At 52.8% G+C, this 18,746-nt stretch overlaps 2 protein-coding genes across 22 annotated transcripts in view; one reads left to right on the top strand and one right to left on the bottom strand.

The window, feature by feature from the left end:
• Positions 1 to 1,744, top strand: part of TNRC6C (trinucleotide repeat containing adaptor 6C) — a 124,069-nt gene extending 122,325 nt beyond the window's left edge. For all 9 annotated transcript variants that reach the window (XM_064270653.1, XM_064270650.1, XM_064270652.1 and 6 more), the window contains one exon: positions 462 to 1,744. In XM_064270653.1, the coding sequence (XP_064126723.1) occupies positions 462 to 822 (361 nt within the window). In that variant the 3' untranslated portion in view covers positions 823 to 1,744. The remainder of the gene's footprint in view (positions 1 to 461) is intronic.
• Positions 1,745 to 6,246: 4,502 nt separating this feature from the next.
• The window catches only part of TMC6 (transmembrane channel like 6), a 21,491-nt gene continuing 8,991 nt past the window's right edge, over positions 6,247 to 18,746 (bottom strand). For 11 of the 13 annotated variants that reach the window (XM_064270661.1, XM_064270658.1, XM_064270657.1 and 8 more), the window contains 11 exons: positions 17,230 to 17,385; positions 16,557 to 16,708; positions 16,364 to 16,445; positions 16,009 to 16,106; positions 11,915 to 12,010; positions 11,492 to 11,567; positions 10,929 to 11,062; positions 10,603 to 10,779; positions 10,218 to 10,296; positions 7,100 to 7,186; positions 6,247 to 6,513 (listed from right to left, as the gene is read on the bottom strand). In XM_064270661.1, the coding sequence (XP_064126731.1) occupies positions 6,265 to 6,513; positions 7,100 to 7,186; positions 10,218 to 10,296; positions 10,603 to 10,779; positions 10,929 to 11,062; positions 11,492 to 11,567; positions 11,915 to 12,010; positions 16,009 to 16,106; positions 16,364 to 16,445; positions 16,557 to 16,708; positions 17,230 to 17,385 (1,386 nt within the window). In that variant the 3' untranslated portion in view covers positions 6,247 to 6,264. Of the gene's footprint in view, positions 6,514 to 7,099; positions 7,187 to 10,217; positions 10,297 to 10,602; positions 10,780 to 10,928; positions 11,063 to 11,491; positions 11,568 to 11,914; positions 12,011 to 16,008; positions 16,107 to 16,363; positions 16,446 to 16,556; positions 16,709 to 17,229; positions 17,386 to 18,746 lie in introns of those variants that run through there. The other 2 variants (XM_064270665.1, XM_064270667.1) reach the window with 2 other exon arrangements.

Below are 18,746 nucleotides of genomic sequence, written 5' to 3'. Positions count from 1 at the left end.
GTGGGCTTTAGCTCTGAGAGGAGGAAATTAGTCACTTCTAGTTTTTGAGACAGAGTCCCTGGGTGGCACAGAGCGCTCTATTGCTCATCCAAAGGTTTCAAGTCCACCCACAGGTGCCTTGGAAGAAAGGCCTGGCAATCTGCCTCCAAAAATCCAGCCATTGGAAACCCTGTGGAGCACAGTTCTACTCGGACACCCTTGGGGTTGCTGTGAGGTGGTGTCGATGACTCAGTGGCACCTGGTTTATATTCCACGGTAGCCAGAGCCCAGGACTTGTTCCCCGGGTATAAGTATGTGCTCACACATGCCCTTGGAGAGTATGCTCCGTGCACTGGTATAGACAGCACCGAGGCAGATGAAGTGAGGGGAGATGCAACCGGGCTCAGGAGGAGCAGAGGTAGCCGGGGCACTGCCTCCGCAGAATGCGGGCTCTCCGCTCATCGGCCTTTTCTCTGCTGTAGGTGCGTGCTGGGGAACACCACCATCCTGGCCGAGTTCGCTGGCGAGGAAGAGGTGAACCGCTTCTTAGCGCAGGGCCAAGCACTGCCCCCCACCTCCAGCTGGCAGTCCAGCTCGGGGACCAGCCAGACGAGGCTGGGTGCCTCAGGCAGTGCTCACGGCCTGGTGCGCAGCGACACTGGCCACTGGAGCGCCCCGTGCCTGGGCAGCAAAGGGAGCAGCGACCTGCTGTGGGGTGGGGTGCCCCAGTACTCAAGCAGCCTGTGGGGCCCTCCAAGCGCTGACGATGGCAGGGTGATCGGCAGCCCCACCCCGCTCAACACCCTGCTTCCTGGAGACCTCCTCAGCGGGGAGTCCATGTAAGCGGCCCACCAGCCAGAGCCACAATCATCAGCGCTCGGAAGAGGACACACGGCCCTTTCCAGTCCCAGCGTCGCCAAGGACCCGCATGACCCAAGCCGCCCGGAAGCCCTTCGAGTACCTCCACTCAGTCCCCAAGCCAGACCCTTGCTGCAGCCCCTGCGAACTGTTTCTGAGACAGTGCCGGCTGCGTTGGTCAGTGTCACATGCTAATGACAGGATTCTTTTCATAGCTTTTTGTGTTGTCCTTTGTTGTTTGTATGGTGTGTTGTTTTGATTTTGTAAGTATAAAGCTGCTTAGGATAGTTGTATCATGAAGGGCACTTTTCAGATTGTGGGCTGGAAAGGGTTATTTTATCAAGTGGGGGGAGACGGGAAAGCCTATTTAAAATGAGCCTGTGATGATTATGCACATTACCAGAGGCGGTCCAGTAATCAGGGGTGGAATCGGTGTTGATCACTGGTACGGACGGACGGCAGGCGGCCGCAGCCCGGCCACAGTGGACCGACGGACAGACGGACGGACGGACAGATAGATGGACGGGAGGAGCGGTCTGCGATCTGTTCTCTATCCCCATGGATCCGCCTATGCACATTACCCTTGTTTCATTACTTTTTCATGTCATTTTTTTAATCCCAAAAAAATATTTTTTAAAATTAAAAAAAAAAAAAAAAAAAAGAGACATATCAAACATGCAAATACTTGAATCCAGCAGGCCAATACGGAAATGTGAACACTTTCTAAGTCTAATTCCACACTTCCAGGTCGACATCAGTACACAGAAACAGGCTCTAGGAAACATTTCTGAGTTCATAGCCTACATGCGTGTGTGCGTGTTTGCGTGTGTGTGTGTTTGAAAGTGCGTGAGGGATTAACTGTGGGTTTTCCCTGTATTCAGTATATGCTTTTTTTTTTTTTTTTTTTTGCGCCTTGGTCAACCATTCAATTGTTGTTCTTAGCTTCTAACTTTGCACTGAGTGTCCCGGCCCTTCCTGTAGCTAATCCCGTAGGTTCAGAAGAAGGCACAGGACAGGGCCAGCGACAGTTCACGTGTAAATGTTTACTCAAGGACTGTGTTACTGCGTTAAAAATTACAGTGTATATCTCTGGAGAAATAATATGTATACCTACCTTTAGCAGCTTTTTATTGTGGACTAACGCAAGAAAATTATTACCAGAGTATTGCACCATTTTTCCATTTGGAATATAAAGTTAAAGAGGAAAAAAAAAAAACTGTTGTTGAACTGTGGCCATAGATACTTGTAAAGTGGGTGGTTCCCGCTGAGGGGACAGGACAAGCACTTGGATGTGGGTTGTGACTGCTTTTGGAGGAGCCCAAGGTTTGGGCTCCCACCTGTTTACAGACCTTTTTTTCTCTTTCAAACTTTAAAATAAAAAAAAAAGGAATTAAAAAAAGAAAAAATAGACTCGCGTCATAAAGAAACCTATTTTCAAATGAGATGCGCTACTTCAGAGCTCTGGGGTGACACTGTTGTTGTGGCCCCTCCCTGCCGTCGCTATGGACTCCACTCCTGTTTCCTCCTTCATCAGGTGACGAGGCGTCGTGGCCACTGTCTCACGCACGCTGGACGCGCTCTCAGGAAAGCCCGGGTTCCTGAGAGGCAGCCCCATACCATTTCATGTATTTTTAAACCCAACTCCTAGCACTGAAGACATTACTGAAAAAAAAAAACAAGCAAAAAAAGGAAAAAAAAAAAAGAGGCGAAGAAGAAAAATACCTAATCTCTAATGTGTAGCAGTTACATATCTACCAAATAATGGACTCAAAAGAAATAGATGTTTGAAGAGTGCTTTATATATTAAAAATTGCTTTATGTTTTAAAAATGATCAATGTTTTGATTGTTTTGAAAGGAAAAAAGACAATGGAATAACATACCCTGGAGTATGTTTTAAAATATATAGATATATATGAACGTTGTGCTCCCTGCCTGCTTGATCAGGAAACTTGTGCATTATGTTTTTTTTTAATTAGCTTTTTAATGGTTTTATCAAAACAAAAAATAATTAAGAAAAAGGTCCTGCGAGGCTGCAGATGGATGGAAGCTGGTTTCATAGAGGATCATGAACTATGCACAAACTGGGTTCAAGGTGTTCCCTCCCGAGTTTCAGTGGCACGCTCAGCTCGGTAGCCCTTCCGCAGAGCAACTGCATCTCATTGCCGTGACGTGCGTCCTGTGTATCTGATGTTTACACACCTGCGTACGTACATCGAATACATGTGCACGGGTGTGTGCGTGTGTGTGCGTGCGTGTTTGCGTGCATGTGTCCGCGCGCGTGTGTGTGTCCGCGTGCACACACCCAGGCACAGCTTCCCATGCTGCCATTTAGCATTGAGTTGTAGAAAAACTCCTGATGTTTTAAAATTGAAGATGGACAGATAAAGACTGTTTTTGTGTTTTGGGTTTTTTTGTTTTGTTTTGTTTTTGTTTTTTGGCCTTTTATTTTGAATTAAAGATGTCTGTAACTCTGAGATTAAAAAACAAGTTTGTGGCTTTTCATGTTTTTCCTCCTAGAATGTGATTGTTGAAGAACACGCGCCGAAAGTACAACGCTTTGTTGAATCCTAATAAATTGCGGTTTTTTTCTTGGCTGTTCAAATAAATGTTTTGTTTTTGTTTTTCCCAAGTATAGTTACCAGTTTTCACTTTGTATGCTAAATTGGGAGCAAGAGTTGTCCTGTCCCTTATAACGAATTATCTCTTTTTATGATTTTTTTTTTAAGAGATCGCATGTGTAATCGTCTTTAAACTCAGGATTTCCGTTGTCTGACTTGTAATTTTATCGCGTTTTGTGGTTTTGCCGTTAACACGTACGTCTTAATAATAATCCCTGAGAGGTGCGACAGAGGCTGTGAGCTCGCGTCAGGATGGTCTCGTCTGGGACTGCAGTGGGACCTGGCCAGGATCACAGCTGGGGACCACGGGGCACTCACCGCGACCAGTGGGCACGTCAGAAATATCCAGAGAGAAGTAATGACGATGTTTTGTCTCCTAGACGTTGTGTTCATTTAGTTTTGTAAAACAGCCGTAGCTCACTTTACAAAGCATTTGTGCACGACCAGGAAAGGGGATGCTGGACGAAGCGGCAGCGTTCTCAGCACAGAACCTCATGACAGCTGGAAGTCAGAACGGTCAGGTGTGTTTCTGCAGGCCCACCCCCAGGACACCCGCCACGGCCTAGTGAGGTAAACACCGGCTTGAGCATCACTGTGGGAAAGTGGCCTGCTGGAGTGACCAAGCTGCCCTCGGCGGCCCACTGCTTGGGGGCCTGGCAGAACAGGTGCCTTTTTCTGTCTAAACCCCCTCAGGCAGAGTCAAAAGAGAGACCTTGGTTCTATGGGCCGCTTCCACAGGACATTGAGGAGCTTGGACCCGCCTCTTCTTAAAGTCTGGAAGGGAAGCGTTGAGTGGGCCCTATCAAGAGAAACTAAAGACCGGCAGGAAGAATGAAACCCAGAAATTAGACCATCAAAACGCTCTTGAAATTCTAACCAGTGTGAACCCAGAGGCAGCAACACTCAGCTCCACATCACACTTCCAGGGAGTGTGTGTCCAGAGTCGGTGCCTGCTCCCGGGGAGGGCAAGTCCGTGGGCGCAGTGAGCTTCACTGCCCTGGGCTTCAAGGCCATGGGACGGGACAGGAGGGGAGCCCAGTGTGCGCAGAGACCACAGGGAACGCCTCGCGTGAGTGGGCAAATGTGTGGGAGGGGCGGGGACTTGGCATGTGGAACCCTGTCCCTTGCCATAGAGCCTGCACTTCGGAAGCAATGGGGACAAAGCTTTTGGGTAAGAAAATGATAGGTTCAGCGCTGCACTTTTTTTGTTTAACCTGGCAACCCCACGAAGAACTAAAGGAAAAGGGCAGGGTGGTCCGGGGGCGGGATGTATAGGGCAAAGCGCTGTATGGACAGAGGAGAGGCTAGAAGAAGAGGTGTCAGGGACAAGCTGGGACATAGGTCAAAGTCAGAGGAGAAGGAGCTGAGCACCCATTGAATGGAAAGAATGGAAAATGGAGATGGGCATTTCGGGAGGAGGCTGCAGGAACAGGGCGTTGGGGGTCAGGAGAAACCCACACAGGAATCATGACGGAGATGGCAGCTAATGCACCAGCTCTGCCTGTCCGTGTTCTCGGCAGAGCGCTGTGGACACGGGCAGCGGGACGTGGAGCCTGCTGGGCCGCTGTGGACAGCACTGCCTCAGGCTCACACCACCGCATTTGTGATTTCGGATCCAGATAGAGCCCAAGCAGATGTTCTCAGCCCCAGCTGCATGTTAGAAGGAGGAACTTTAAAAAATCCCAGTGCCCTTGGTGCACCCCCAAACCAACCAGAATCTGGGGGCTCAGGGGCCTGGCCTTGAGTCATTTTTATAATGGCCCAGGCAGTCCCATTGCTCAGCCAAGCTTGAGAAGCCGAGGGAGCTTGCTCGGGGCTGAGACACTTGTGGGTCTCCCACCCACGGCAGCAGCAGTCTGCAGTTTTCAGGCTTCACTGTGATCTGGCTTGGCGACTACAGCTGGCATTTTTTGAGCAAAACCTCTGTGTAGCCAGCGCAATGCCAAGCACTAGAGGAGTCATGCCATTTGCTCAGTTGCCCCGGGGAGGGGGGGACATGGCCAAGGTCCTGTGCACACTGCTGGCTCCATCACAGGAACACTTTGCGGTGTCCTAGCGGGGGCCCGCAGTCACCCAGGAATTGTACAGAAATTCCGTGGGCAGCTCCTTCTCCATCTTCAGGAGCTCAGCTTCGCCTCAGAGTTGTTACTGGAGGCGGGGGGAGTGGTTGACAAATCCCAGCTCTGGTGGTAATACGAAGTCATTCACTGCCAGAAGAGCAGCTGCGCTGTGTTCAGAGGGAGCTTCCAGGTGGGTGTGGTCTGGAGACTGCCCCCCTTGGTCACACGCCTACTGGACTGCCCACCCCACTGCACCCAGCACCCCCACCAACTCCAGAAATGAGCCAGAAGCTGCTGCCAGGGTCAGTACCGGCATTGCCACAAGTCCCCAGGTGCCACCTGACCTGGGTATGCCAGCCCTGACCCAGCAGCATGGAGCTGACACCAGGTGAGTGCCAGTGACACAACCCATGTGCCATATCCATTCGGGGTAGCCTGCACAGGAGGGCTGCCTGCTCCCTCCCTGTGGCTTTGCTGGCCCCCAGCACTGAGCCCACCCGGTGCAGTCTGGGCTCATGGCCTCCCACAGGCTCCTAAACTCAGCCTGGTCGGAGCTGGGACTGCCCCCAGCCGTGGGCAGCCTACCCGTCCTGCCCAGCACCTCACACCGTGGGGCACCTCAGCGTGCAGGTGATCCATCTGGGGCAGCAGGGGTCTGGGCACTCAGGCCACCACACTCGGGTGCTCCTTGCAGGCTCAGGGCATTAGCACAGACTCCCCAGAGACAGGCCCAGTTTGCAAAGCACATTTAATCAGAGTAAAAGTCCCAGCAGGGCAAGGGTCCACGTGGGGGCCCAGAATCTCCCACCTCTGGCCAGCCAGGCTGCAGCTTGTGGGGGTGCCTCTGGGAGTCGCTGAGAGGGCCAGCACCCTGAGATGACCGGGACAGCATTTGCACCTGGCAGCACCACGGGGACAGAAGGTGACGTGGCAGGGTCAGTGGCCACAGACATCTTCCTACAGGGCCTCCTGTGTGTCTAGGAGCTGGGCAGGGGCCCTGGCAGAAAGAGACATCAGTGAGGGGCCTGTGGCTCAGGGAACGTCACCCTCCAGCCTGCTGGGAAAGAGCCCTCAGGGCCCGACCAAACCCCCAGCCTGGCTTGGGAGAAAGCGCTAGGCCTCCAGGGGAGAGAAGTGAAAGGGGCTGGGCGGGCATCAGGGCAGGTGACAGCACAGCTGGGGAGCAGAAATGCCAGGTACCAAGAGCCGTGGGCCACCAGGCTTCACCCCCAGTGTATCTGTTCCCAGGGGGGTCTTGAACCACATGAAGCTGCTAGGTCAAAAGCAGTCAAAGACCAATAGTTTCACATGGCCCAACCAGTGGTGGCAACCAAGTGATGGGTTATTTGGTGCAAGCTCTGGGCCCAGGGGGCCCTCTACTCCCTATGCGTGGGCCCAAAGAGGGCGAGGGGTGCGCACCTGACCTCGGGATCCCGGGCCCAGCTCAAGGCCCCACAACCCATGATGGTTCAGGAAGTGACTGAGTGAGGGGATGCACGACATTAAAAATTCCCAGACACTTCCAAATGCAGGCCACAAGCAGCCTCAGCCAGCCCCCTGGCCCATCTCCCCTCCCTACTCACACACGGGGTGGCCCCACACCTGCTCTTCTCCTTTCTCTCGTAGACAGAGTGAAGCTTGTTGATTAAAAAGACTTTGTCCTCCCCCTCCTAGAATATCAGAACATGAAAGGTGTAAGAAAGAACATACTTCTTCCATCTGCCCAGAACCGCCCGGTCCCAGGCAGCATTTGGGGTAGCTGACAAGGTATATTCCACATCACGAGCAGCAAAAAATTAAAAGGGGATGAAAAAAGCACCAAAACAAGGACAAGGAAAAGTAGAGCCAGGAAGCTGTCATATGTATAATATATGTAGCTCTGAGTTTCCTAGTGGCCCAGGTGAAAAGGAAAAGGTGATCAGCTGCATAAGAGGGTATTGGCCCCGAGCTAGCCTGCCTGGATTTACAACTGGCCTGGCCACTCACTAACCAAGTTACCTCCTTTCTGCTCTCTGAATCATCATATTTAAAGGGGGACAGAAATATCTGGGTCATGGGGCTCCTGGATAACTGAATGTGGCAAGCATGTAGAACACAGCACAGGCCCTGGTGCACAGCAGACACCAAATGAACATCAGCAGTTGTCAGTACTTGGGTCAGACCCAACTCTCCCACGGGAAGTTTTTACAAAGAGAAAAGAGCCTTCTGTCAGGAGCTAACAGACTCGTTCTGCGTGCCTGGTGTCCTAGCTCAGCCCCAGGGCCCGGGCAGCCCTCCCCAGGTGCTTGCTCCACAGAACTGCAGACAGACACAGAGGGCAGTGTGCTTGAGCGAAGGTGCCCAGCCCAGGGCGAGCAAAGCAATGCTGCCAGCTGAGCCCAAACCCACACCCCCAACAAGCTGGCAACTGGGGGAGAGACTCAGCCTTGGGCGCGTGCTGTCCCCAGCAAGGGCCCCGGCTCAGATAACAGAGGGCAGTACCTGGATCCTCCTCCAACACTGCTTTGCACACCCCCTGTCCCCACTTGGCCCAGAGGCCCTGAAGTGCCCCACAGCAGGGCAGGGGCAGGCTAGCCAAGAGCCCCCGTCTGGCAGCCTGTGGCCAGCAGCCACCCTCAGCCAGGATACCCTACTCTGAGCAAGCCTCCCCGTTGTGCTCTGGGACACGCTACTGTGAAGGCAAGGAAATGCAGTGGCCTGTTGGTTTGTTTCCAACCCCAGCAAAAAGTGGGCATTGTCTCTGGAATCTTACCACTGGAGAGCTTCTGATGGAGCCCTTGCTCCTGGCACCAAGGTACCAACGGGTTTCACGCCTGCGAGACCACACCTGCTGCACCCACCCTGTCCTCACCAGGCAGATGCCCTCCTCCTGCTTGTGCCCCACCCTGAACGCAGGGACTTTTTACTGCAGGGAGCACAGCAGAGATATTACTCCAGGCCTGGGCTGGAGGACACTGCGAACGCCTGCACCCAGTTAGCCACAACATGGGCTCGGACATTAAGTGCACAGAAAAAATGCAGGAGGAAGAAAAAAATCAAGGAGAAAGGGGCAGCAGGGGGAGGGTGATGTCAGCCCCCAGAGGCTCACTTTAACTCTTCCAGCAATCTGTTTCTACTGACAGGTTCTGGCAGGTTCTGTGTGAGCAGCTTGCCTGCGTGACTCAGGTTGCCTGTTAGGAGGCGTGAGAAGCACAGGCTGTGCTAGAGGGCAAGAAAGCTGCCCACTGGCCTGAGTGACTAGATGGCCAGCAAAGTAACTCCTTAAGATGTGATGGGACATCTGGCAAAGAGGCAGATTACCCTCTGGGCAGAGAATAAGGCTGCTGCCTGGAAGCAAGGGGACCCTGCCTCTGGCTGGGCAGGGACAGGGCCCACCTCCCAGGGTGGCCTCTGAGCAGGGAGGGCAGGGAGGAGCTTCACCCCGATATCCACCTCCCGTGTGTGGGTGAGAAACTGTAACGTGCTGAATAAAAAATGCATTTTGTTTCCTGTAGAATTTTTTAAAATCCTAACCCTCTTTCAACTTCACTCGGCTTGTTTGTGAAATGAGGTCATTGAACGGGGTCCTTGTTCCAAGACAGGTCCCGACAGGGAAGTCCCAGAGCCATTTCCAGTATCTCTAAAATCCTAGCCCCCTGAACTCAGCACAACTGGACTAATCAAAAAGCTAAGAAGTTTCCTGAATACAACCAAACACTTCGAGGGACAGAGTAGCAGGGGCGGAGGTCTGGGGACCATGGTTTCAGGGGGCACCTAGGTCAACTGGCATAACAAAGTATATTAAGAAAACATTTTGCATCCACTTTGGAGACTGGTGTCTGGGGTCTTAAAAGCTAGCCAGCGGCCATCAAAGCTGCATCAACTGGTCTGAACCCATGTGGAACAAAGGAAACTGAAGAACACCAAAGACACAAGGAAAATACAAACCCAGGAGACAGAAAAGTCCACATAAATCAGAGACTCCATCAGCCTAAGACCAAGAGAACTAGATGGTGCCCGGCTACCACCTATGTCTGCTCTGACAGGGAACACAACAAAGAGTCCCTGATGAAGCAGGAGAAAAGAGGGGTACAGAACTCAAATTCTAGTAAAAAGACCAGACTTAATGATCTGACTGAGACTGGAAGGACCCCAGAGGTCAGGGCCCCTAGACTCTCTGTTAGCCCAAAACTAAAACCATTCTTGAAGCCAATTCTTCAAAGATTAGACTGGACTATAAGACATAAAATGATACTGGTGAGGGGTGAGCTTCTTGGCTCAAGTAGACACATGAGACTATGTGGGCAGCTCCACTCCAGAGGTGAGATGAGAAGGCAGAGGAGGACAGGAGCTGGTTGAATGGACACAGGGAATACAGGGTGGAGAGAAGCAATGTGCTGTCACATTGTAGGGAGAACAACTAGGGTCGTATAACAATGTGTGTATAAGTTTTTGTATGGGGAACTGACTTGAATTGTAAACATTCACTTAAAACACAATCAAAACAAAACAAAACAAAAGTCCCGGTCCCCTGAAATGCCGCACTTCTGGAAGGAGACCCAGGGTGGCTGCGCTGCCTCACTGAATACAGACTACTCTCTGCTCCTGGATCCTGTTGTTCGGCAAACAAGCTCACGGAAGAGCCCCAGGACCTGTCCAGATGCAGATCCAAGCAAGTGGTCTCAGTGTGGCCCAAGGGCAGTAAGGGGTGGGGGCACTCACATTGCTGATCTGCTCCTTGAGAAGACAAATGACCTTCCGCTGGCCCTTCACCACCTGGATGTTGAGGTAGATGACAGCACTGCGGGAAGCAGGCAGTCAGGGGGCACAGGGTACCTGGTCCAGGCACCACAGGGGAGGGTGGGCCCCTCCCAGTGCAGGCCGCTCCCAGTGCAGGCCCTCCTGGGGTTCAGGGGCACTCACAGCAGCAGGCCTCTGCACCACCCCCCACCCCCCACAGCAGCAAGCCCCCGCGCTACTCCCCCCTCCCCCCACACTCCTCACTCACAGCAGCAAGGTCCCCCACCCCTGCACACACAGTAGCAGGGCTTCCCACTACCCACCCCCCCGCACTCACAGGAGCAAGGCCCCCCACCCCGGCACTCACAGCAGCAGGGCTGACACCAGGAAGATGAAGGAGGTATTCTCCAGCAGGTAGTGATGGACCCAGGGCAGCCAGGAGACTCTGGGCCCCCCATGCTCCAGGCGGTGCACCCACACCTTGCCAGCCTGGTACATGGTATCCAAGGTCTGGAAGGGGCCGCATATGCTCGAAGGCTTCACCCTGGGGAGGGCGGCCGGGACCCTCAGCTGATGAAAGCCCCTCTCCCTCCTCCCCCTGCAGCCTCGGGACACCCCCACGCCACCCCAAACCCCCCAGGCCCCACCACCCGAGTCCTAGGCCGCAGAGTGCCCAGGCCAAGTGGTACTCACTGCCAGATGGCGTAGCAGAGGAAGATGGCGGCACCCAGGAAGGACGGGAAGCAGAGGAGCGTGATGAAGACGGTGCTCATGTGGGAGGCCAGCCAAGGCCTGCGGGGCGCCTGGCAGTTGGCCATCAGGCTCGTCTGAGGGACAAAAGGCGGACGATGCCACCATTGCCTGCTGTTCACCCTTCCCCTCACCTGGTGGGGACGCCCTGAGAGGGAGGAAGCCAAGGGGCAGGGGTCCTTCCAGCCAGGGCCCAGAGCCAAGATGCCAGGACAGACCCTGCTCTCCCTCAACCTTGAGGGCCTGGCTCAGCAGTCGGCAGAGAAAGGCAGGGTCACTAAGAGCGTGGGGTTGGGAAAACCATACACGCCCAATAATGACCCCTCACTAGCGGGAGGCTGCCCAGCCTGGCAAAGACGGTGATGCCAGGATAGGGGGTTAGCTGGCTCCCATGGCCATGGGACTGACCCCAGGGTGGCCCTAGCCGCCAGCCCCATAGCTTTCAGAGGGTGGGGGTATGTGCCGGGCTCCCTGCCTGCCGGGGGTGGGAGCAGCAGCACCCTTACCTTCTTGATGTAGAAAAGGAGCAGCAGCTTGAGGACTTGCATGGCAGGGAGGAGGGGTGAGAAAAGGACCCCCAGCCTGGAGGACAGGCAGCTGTAGGTCAGAGGTCAGCCAAATCCTTGTGCCCCTCCCCAGGGCTAGACGCCCTCTTCCCCCATCCCCTCCCCACCTGGCTTAGGGTTGGAGCAAGTAGCCTGGCCCCTCCCCTGTCCATCCCAAGATGAGGCTGGGCTAGGGACCACAGGGTCTAGTCCCTGGAAGGGGGGCCATCTCTTCAGAACCCCAAGGCCAGCCTTGCTGCTTCTGCCCAGCCCCAGCAGGAGGCCAGCCCAGGGTCCCAGAAAGAAAGGGTACCACCAGGGATTCATCCTTCCCAAGGGGTTCACCCTGCCCTGGGGCCAGGTGAGGGGAGTGCAAATGCCCACCAGGTCAGAGTCTGCCCGTAAATCAGCTCCAGGACATTCCGGGCGATGTCAAACTCCGGCTTCTGCCACCTCTTCAGCTTCTTCTCAGAGACTAGCCTGGGCAGAGACACCACTGAGGGTCAGCCAGGAAGGCCCCCAGAAGTTGCCCCGGGGCCTGACACCCTGCACGTCCTGCCTCAGGCGCCCAGAAGCCCTGAGGCTGTGGCAACAGAAGACATCAAGGAGAGACAGACACCGTTCTAGGGTCCCTACCCCGTGGGCTGGCACCCCACGGGCAAGCATTATGGCCTCGTCCTTCCAGTCTTTTTTCTAAACACACCCGTACACACCCATGTCTAAAATACATATAAAATGGACACACCCATGTCTAAAACATATATAACCCATATATACCCATGTCTAAAACACATATAACCCATATATACCCATGTCTAAAACACATATAACCCATATACACCCATGTCTAAAACACATATACACCCATGTCCAAGACACGTACACACCCATGTCTAAAACACATACACACCCATGTCTAAGACACGTATACACGCATGTCTAAAATACACATACACCCATGTCCAAAACACACATACACCCACGTCTAAAACACATAGACGCCCATACACACCCATGTCTAAAATACAAATAACCTGGATACATCCATATCTAAAACACTAATACACCCATGTCTAAAACATGTATACTCCCATGTCTAAAACATGCCCATGTCTAAAAAAACACGCAGAACATATGTTTTCCTGCTTGGGTTCTAGTTAATAATACTGTATCAATATTGGTTCATCAATTGTAACAAAGGAACCATAGAGAGGACACTGTAGTTTCTGCTCAATTTTTCTGTAAGCCTAAAACTGCTCTAAAAAATAAAGCCTACTAAAAAAACTTTTTCTCCACCAATGACTGCCCTGACAGGGAGCAGGAGAACAGTGGGATACAGACCTCAAATTCTCGTAAAAAGGCCAGACTTAATGGTCAGACTGAGACTAGAGGGACCCCAGAGGTCATGGTCCCCGGAGCTTCTGTTAGCTCAAGACTGGAACCATTCCTGAAGCCCACTCTTTCAGACAGGGATTAGACTGGGCAATAAGACAGAAAATGATGCTGGTGAGGAGTGAGCTTCTTGGTTACGTGTGCAGCTCCTGCCTGGAGGAGAGATGAGAAGGCAGAGGGGAATAGGAGCTAGCTGAATGGAGGTGGAGAATACAGGGTGGAGAGGAAGAGCATGCTATCTTATCAGGGGCAGAGCAGCTAGGAGTGCATAGCAAGGTGTGTATACATTGTTGTATGAGAAACTGGCTTGATTTGTAAACTTTCACTTAAAGCACAATGAATTTAAAAAAATCTTTTTCTTTGTTGTTGTTAGGTACCGTTGAGTCGGTTCCGACTCATAGCGACCCTATGTACCACAGAACGAAGCACTGCCCGGTCCTGCGCCATCCTGACAATCATTGTTGTGCTTGAACCCAATGTTGCAGCCACTCTGTCAGTCCATCTCATTGAGGGTCTTCCTCTTTTCTGCTGACCCTGGACTTTACCAAGCACGAAGTCCTTCTCCAGGGACTGATCGCTCCTGACAACCTGTCCAAAGTATGTAAGGCGCAGTCTCACCATCCTTGCCTCTAAGGAGCACTCTGGTTGCACTTCTTCCAAGACAGATTTGTTTGTTCTTTTGGCAGTCCATGGTGTATTCAGTATTCTTCCCAGCATCACAGTTCAAAAGCATCAGTTCTTCGGTCTTCCTTATTCATTGTCCAGCTTTCACATGCATATGATGCACTTTAAAAACACCATGGCCTGGGTCAGGCGCACCTTAGTCTTCAGGGTGACATCTTTGCTCTTCAACACTCAGAAGAGGTCCTTTGCAGCAGGTTTGCCCAATACAATGCGTCTTTTGATTTCTTGACTGCTGCTTCCATGATATTGATTGTGGATCCAAGTAAAATGAAATCCTTGACAACTTCAATCTTTTCTCCGTTTATCATGATGTTGCTCATTGGTCCAGTTGTGAGGATTTTTGTTTTCTTTATGTTGAGGTGTAATCCAAACCGAAGGCTGTGGTCTTTGATCTTCATCAGTAAGGGCTTCAAGTCCTCTTCACTTTCAGCAAGCAAGGTTGTGTCATCTGCATAACGCAAGTTGTTAATGAGTCTTCTTCCAATCCTGGTGCCCCATTCTTCTTCATATAGTCCAGCTTCTTGGATTATTTGCTCAGCATACAGATCGAATAGGTATGGTGAAAGGATACAATCCTGCCGCACACCTTTCCTGACTTTAAACCAATCCGTATCCCCTTGTTCTATCCGAACAACTGCCTCTTGATCTATGTAAAGGTTCCTCATGAGCACAATTAAGTGTTCTGGAATTCCAGTTCTTTGCAATGTTATCCAAAATTTGTTATGATCCACACAGTCGAATGCCTTTGCATAGCCAAGAAAACAGGTAAGCATCCTTCTGGTGTTCTCTGCTTTCAGCCAGGATCCATCTGACATCAGCAATGATATCTGTGGTTCCACATCCTCTTCTGAATCCGGCCTGAATTTCTGACAGTTCCCTGTCGATATACTGCTGCAGCCACTTTCGAATGATCCTCAGCAAAATTTTGCTTGCGTATGATATTAATGATATTGTTCTATAATTTCCACATTCGGTTGGATCACCTTTCTTGGGAATAGGCATAAATATGGATCTCTTCCAGTCATTGGCCAGGGAGCTGTCTTCCACATTTCTTGCCATAGGTGAGTGAGCACCTCCAGCGCTGCATCCGTTTGTTGAAACATCTCAATTGATATTTATTCCATCAATTCCTGAAGCCTTGTTTTTCGCCAGTGCCTTCAGAGCGGCTTGGACTTCTTCCTTTAGCACCATCGGTTCCTGATCATATGCCACCTCTTGAAATGTTCAAACATTGACCAATTCTTTTTGGTATAATGACTATTCCTTCCGTCTTCTTTTGATGCTTCCTGCGTCGTTTAATAATTTCATCATAGAATCCTCCACTATCGCAACTCCAGGCTTGAATTTTTATTTCAGTTCTTTCAGCTTGAGAAACATGTTCTTCCCTTTTGGTTTTCCATCTCCAGCTCTTTGCACATGTCATTATCATACTTTACTTTGTCTTCTCGAGAGGCCCTGTGAAATCTTCTGTTCAGCTCTTTTACTTCATCAATTCTTCCTTATGCTTCAGCTGCCCGACGTTCGAGAGCACATTTCAGAGTCTCTTCAGACATCCATTTTGGTCTTTTCTTTCTTTCCTATCTTTTTAAGGACCTCTTGCTTTCTTCATGGATGATGTCCTTGATGTCATTGCACAACTCGTCTGGTCTTTTGTCATTAGTGTTCAATGCCTCAAATCTATTCATATGTTCTCAAAGAAAATACAGAAACACAAAAAGCAGGAAATAAAAAAATCACCTAAAATGGCAGCACCCACAGAGGACCAGCCAACATTTTGAAAACGTCCCTCCACGTTCTCTCTACCTTTTTTTTTCTTTGAACAAAACTGAGATAATTGTACACATAAAAATGACTAAATGGAAAATGTTTTGTTATGTATATTTTACCACAGTAAAACTCAACCCATTGCCCTCAAGTGGATTCTGACTCATAGCGATCCTATAGGACAGAGTAGAACTGCCCCCATAGGGTTTAAGGAGTGGCTAGTGAATTCAAACTGCTGACCTTTTGGTTAGCAGCCGAGCTCTTAACCGCTGAGAAAAATTTTTTAACTGAGCCTATAACATACACGTTGTTTTGAAACTGGTTTTCCTTTCTAACCCACAAATGCAAATGTGTTACAGCCTGTCTCACGGGTGCTTTTCTTGTCTGAGGATCCTGCACAAGACAATTATCGAGGGTGGAGATTTGGGGCCCTGATTTGGGAGGCCCAAGGTCTTCTGCCCGAGGTTCTGCTTTCCCGAGGACTGAGACCCTTCCAGGTGAGGCCTGTCACCTACTCCCAAGCCCTGCCTGTCTTTAGTGGGGAGCCCAGTGTGTCCAGAGGGAGAGGGGAAGGGCTCAGCCTGCTGGAGGTGCAGTGCTCACCAGGCTCAGCCCTCCCCGTGGCTCTGGCTCCTCACCTCCACACCAGCTCCCCAAAGAGTGTGTCCACCAGTATGAAGATGAAATCCATCACCATGAAGCGGTACAGCTCCTGGCCCACAAAGTCCTCCCAGCACTGAAACAGCAGGCAGGCCCTTAGGCCCAGCAGCACTGCCCACCCTGGGTCCGCAGCCCCCACACCACCCTTCCACACCCTGCGGCCCACATGCCCATCAGTCAGGGCCTCAATCTTCCTTCTGGACCAAGCCCATAATATAGAAGGCCAGGTGAGGCCCCTCCTCCTGCCACCTCCAGGATCATGTGGGGGCCTTCTGCTTCTCTCGGCACCCCCTCACCTGGACCTTCAGGGCGCCCACCCCGCAGCCGCCTTACCTGGCCCCTCAAGGCGCCCACCCTGCGGCCCAGCCAGTGGTAGCACAGGATGCCCAGGATGACCATCTTGAGGATGAGGTTCCTGTGGCGGGGTGGGGGGAGGCTGAGGGAGGGGGGACAGGAAACAAAGGAGCCCCCAAGAAGGCAGCCACCAGGCCGCAGCCCTGTCCCCAACACATACACACACACACACCTGCAGATGGCCATATACACCTCCAGCACTGGAGACTCATGCTGCTCTAGGGCAGCCAGCCCCCGGTACATGTAGGGGACGACCAGGTTGATGAGGCTCACCACCACGGGCAAGGCCAGCAGTGCCACCTCCTGGCCAGCGTCCACTTGTCTCTGCCAGGGCATGGGGAGGGGGCAGGGGTTACCATGGGGAGGGGGCAGGGGTTACCACAGAGAAGAGGTGCAGGGCCCTGTGGAAGGAGGGGACTGAACTGGGAGGCAGCAATCCCCTTTCTCACCCTCCCTCTCCCTCCTAACAGACACAGACCCCCAAGGCCTCAAGTGGAAACCACACAGGAAGCTGATGAGGGCAGGGTTAGAACACAGGTGGTGGAAAAAGAAGGGAAACCAAAAAAGACCAGAAAATAAAAGGAAAGAAAGAAAGAGCATGAGACAGAAATGAAGGAGAGGCCAGGAGGGGTGCCCAGCGAGGGATGCAGAGCCTGGGCCACTGTGACGCCAGGTCCTGGGGGGGCCTCAAGACAGCCAAGGCCCCTGGGCACTGGGTTTAATCGAGTGCCCAGGATCCCATGGGTCTGACACCCCCTCAATTACAGGCCTGGAGTGGAGCCCCCAGAGGGTGCTCACCCCTCCACCCCGCTTTCCCACCCACCTCCCAGCCCCCCAGGACCCACCCGGATTATGAACTCTGAGAAGGAGTAGACGGCCATGGCACAGCCCATTGTGGTCCCCAGACACAGCAACCACACGAAGCCCAGCACTGCTACCCGCTGCAGCTGCCCACACACACTCCGGGGGACCCGCCGTAGCTGCCACTCGGCCAGCAGCTCCTGGAGAGGATGGCCATCATCATTGCATGGCACAGCAATGCACGGGGACACATGGACGGGGACACATGGACAGGGACACATGCATGGGGACACAGGGACACATGGACAGTGACACAGGGACACACACAGGGACACATGGACAGTGACACAGGGATACACAGACAGGGACACACACAGAAGAACACAGTGACATAGGGACACATAGACAGGGACACACACAGAGGAACACAGGGACACGGATACATAGACAGGGACACACGGACAGGGACACATGGACAGGGACACACACACAGGGACACACAGGCAGGGACACAGGGACACATAGAGAGGGACACACACACAGGGACACACGGACAGGGACACACACACAGGGACACATGGACAGTGACACAGGGACACATAGGGACACACACACAGGGACACAGGGACACACAGAGGAACACAGGGACACGGACACAGACAGGGACACATGCACAGGGACACAGGGACACACGGACAGGGACATATGGACAGGGACACACACACAGGGACACATGGACATGGACACACGCACAGGGGCACACAAACAGGGATGCACATGGGGACACACGCACAGGGATGCACGGACGGGGGCGCATGCATGGGGATGCACGCACAGGGACACACGGATTGGGACCCACATGGGAACACATGAATGGGGACACAGACACACAGGAACACACGGATAGGGACACACTCACAGGGACACATGCACGGGGACACACAGAGACACAGGGAGGAAGGAGGGATGGTCGGTGCTCCAGCAGCCCCAACCGCCCCCACCTCACCAGGCGCAAAGACCCCACCCCAGGTGCACTGCCCAGCTGTTCCCAGTCCCTGTCCATACTCTCCCAGCTGCCTGGGCAGGGCCTTCCTGAGCCTGTCCCTTCCCTGTCTGTGTGGGTGGCCCCTACCCCACCAGGACTCCTGCAGCACCAACCCCAGAAAGCAGAGAACATTCCATGGGGGTCAGCTCTGACTATTTCTAGCCCTGGGACTCTGGAAGAATGACTCCGTTTCCTCACTTGTAACAGGGAGACATAACAGCCCCTCCCCATGGGGCTCCTGGGAGGATAAAGGAGCTGATACTTGCTGGCCCGCCAGGCCCCTCCACCTCAGGCCAACAGGACCTCCCCGCTGCGGCTACAGCCTGGGACAAACGGGTGGACAGAGGTGCTGAACTCCCAAGGGGAAATGAAGGACACCCTGATCATGGCCCCAGGCCTGCGGGGTATTGTGCTGGCCTGGTTCCTGGGCGTTCGTGGGGCTGTGGTCACTACACTCACTAGCTGACCACAGAGGCAGCCCGACATGGGGCAAAGTGTGGGGGAAACGGTGAATTC

This window comes from Loxodonta africana, chromosome 18, assembly GCF_030014295.1.
Source record: "Loxodonta africana isolate mLoxAfr1 chromosome 18, mLoxAfr1.hap2, whole genome shotgun sequence".
In the NCBI taxonomy this organism is placed as follows: domain Eukaryota; kingdom Metazoa; phylum Chordata; class Mammalia; order Proboscidea; family Elephantidae; genus Loxodonta; species Loxodonta africana.
Note: the sequence above shows the minus strand (reverse complement) of the source record. Positions and strands in the feature narration are given on the sequence as shown.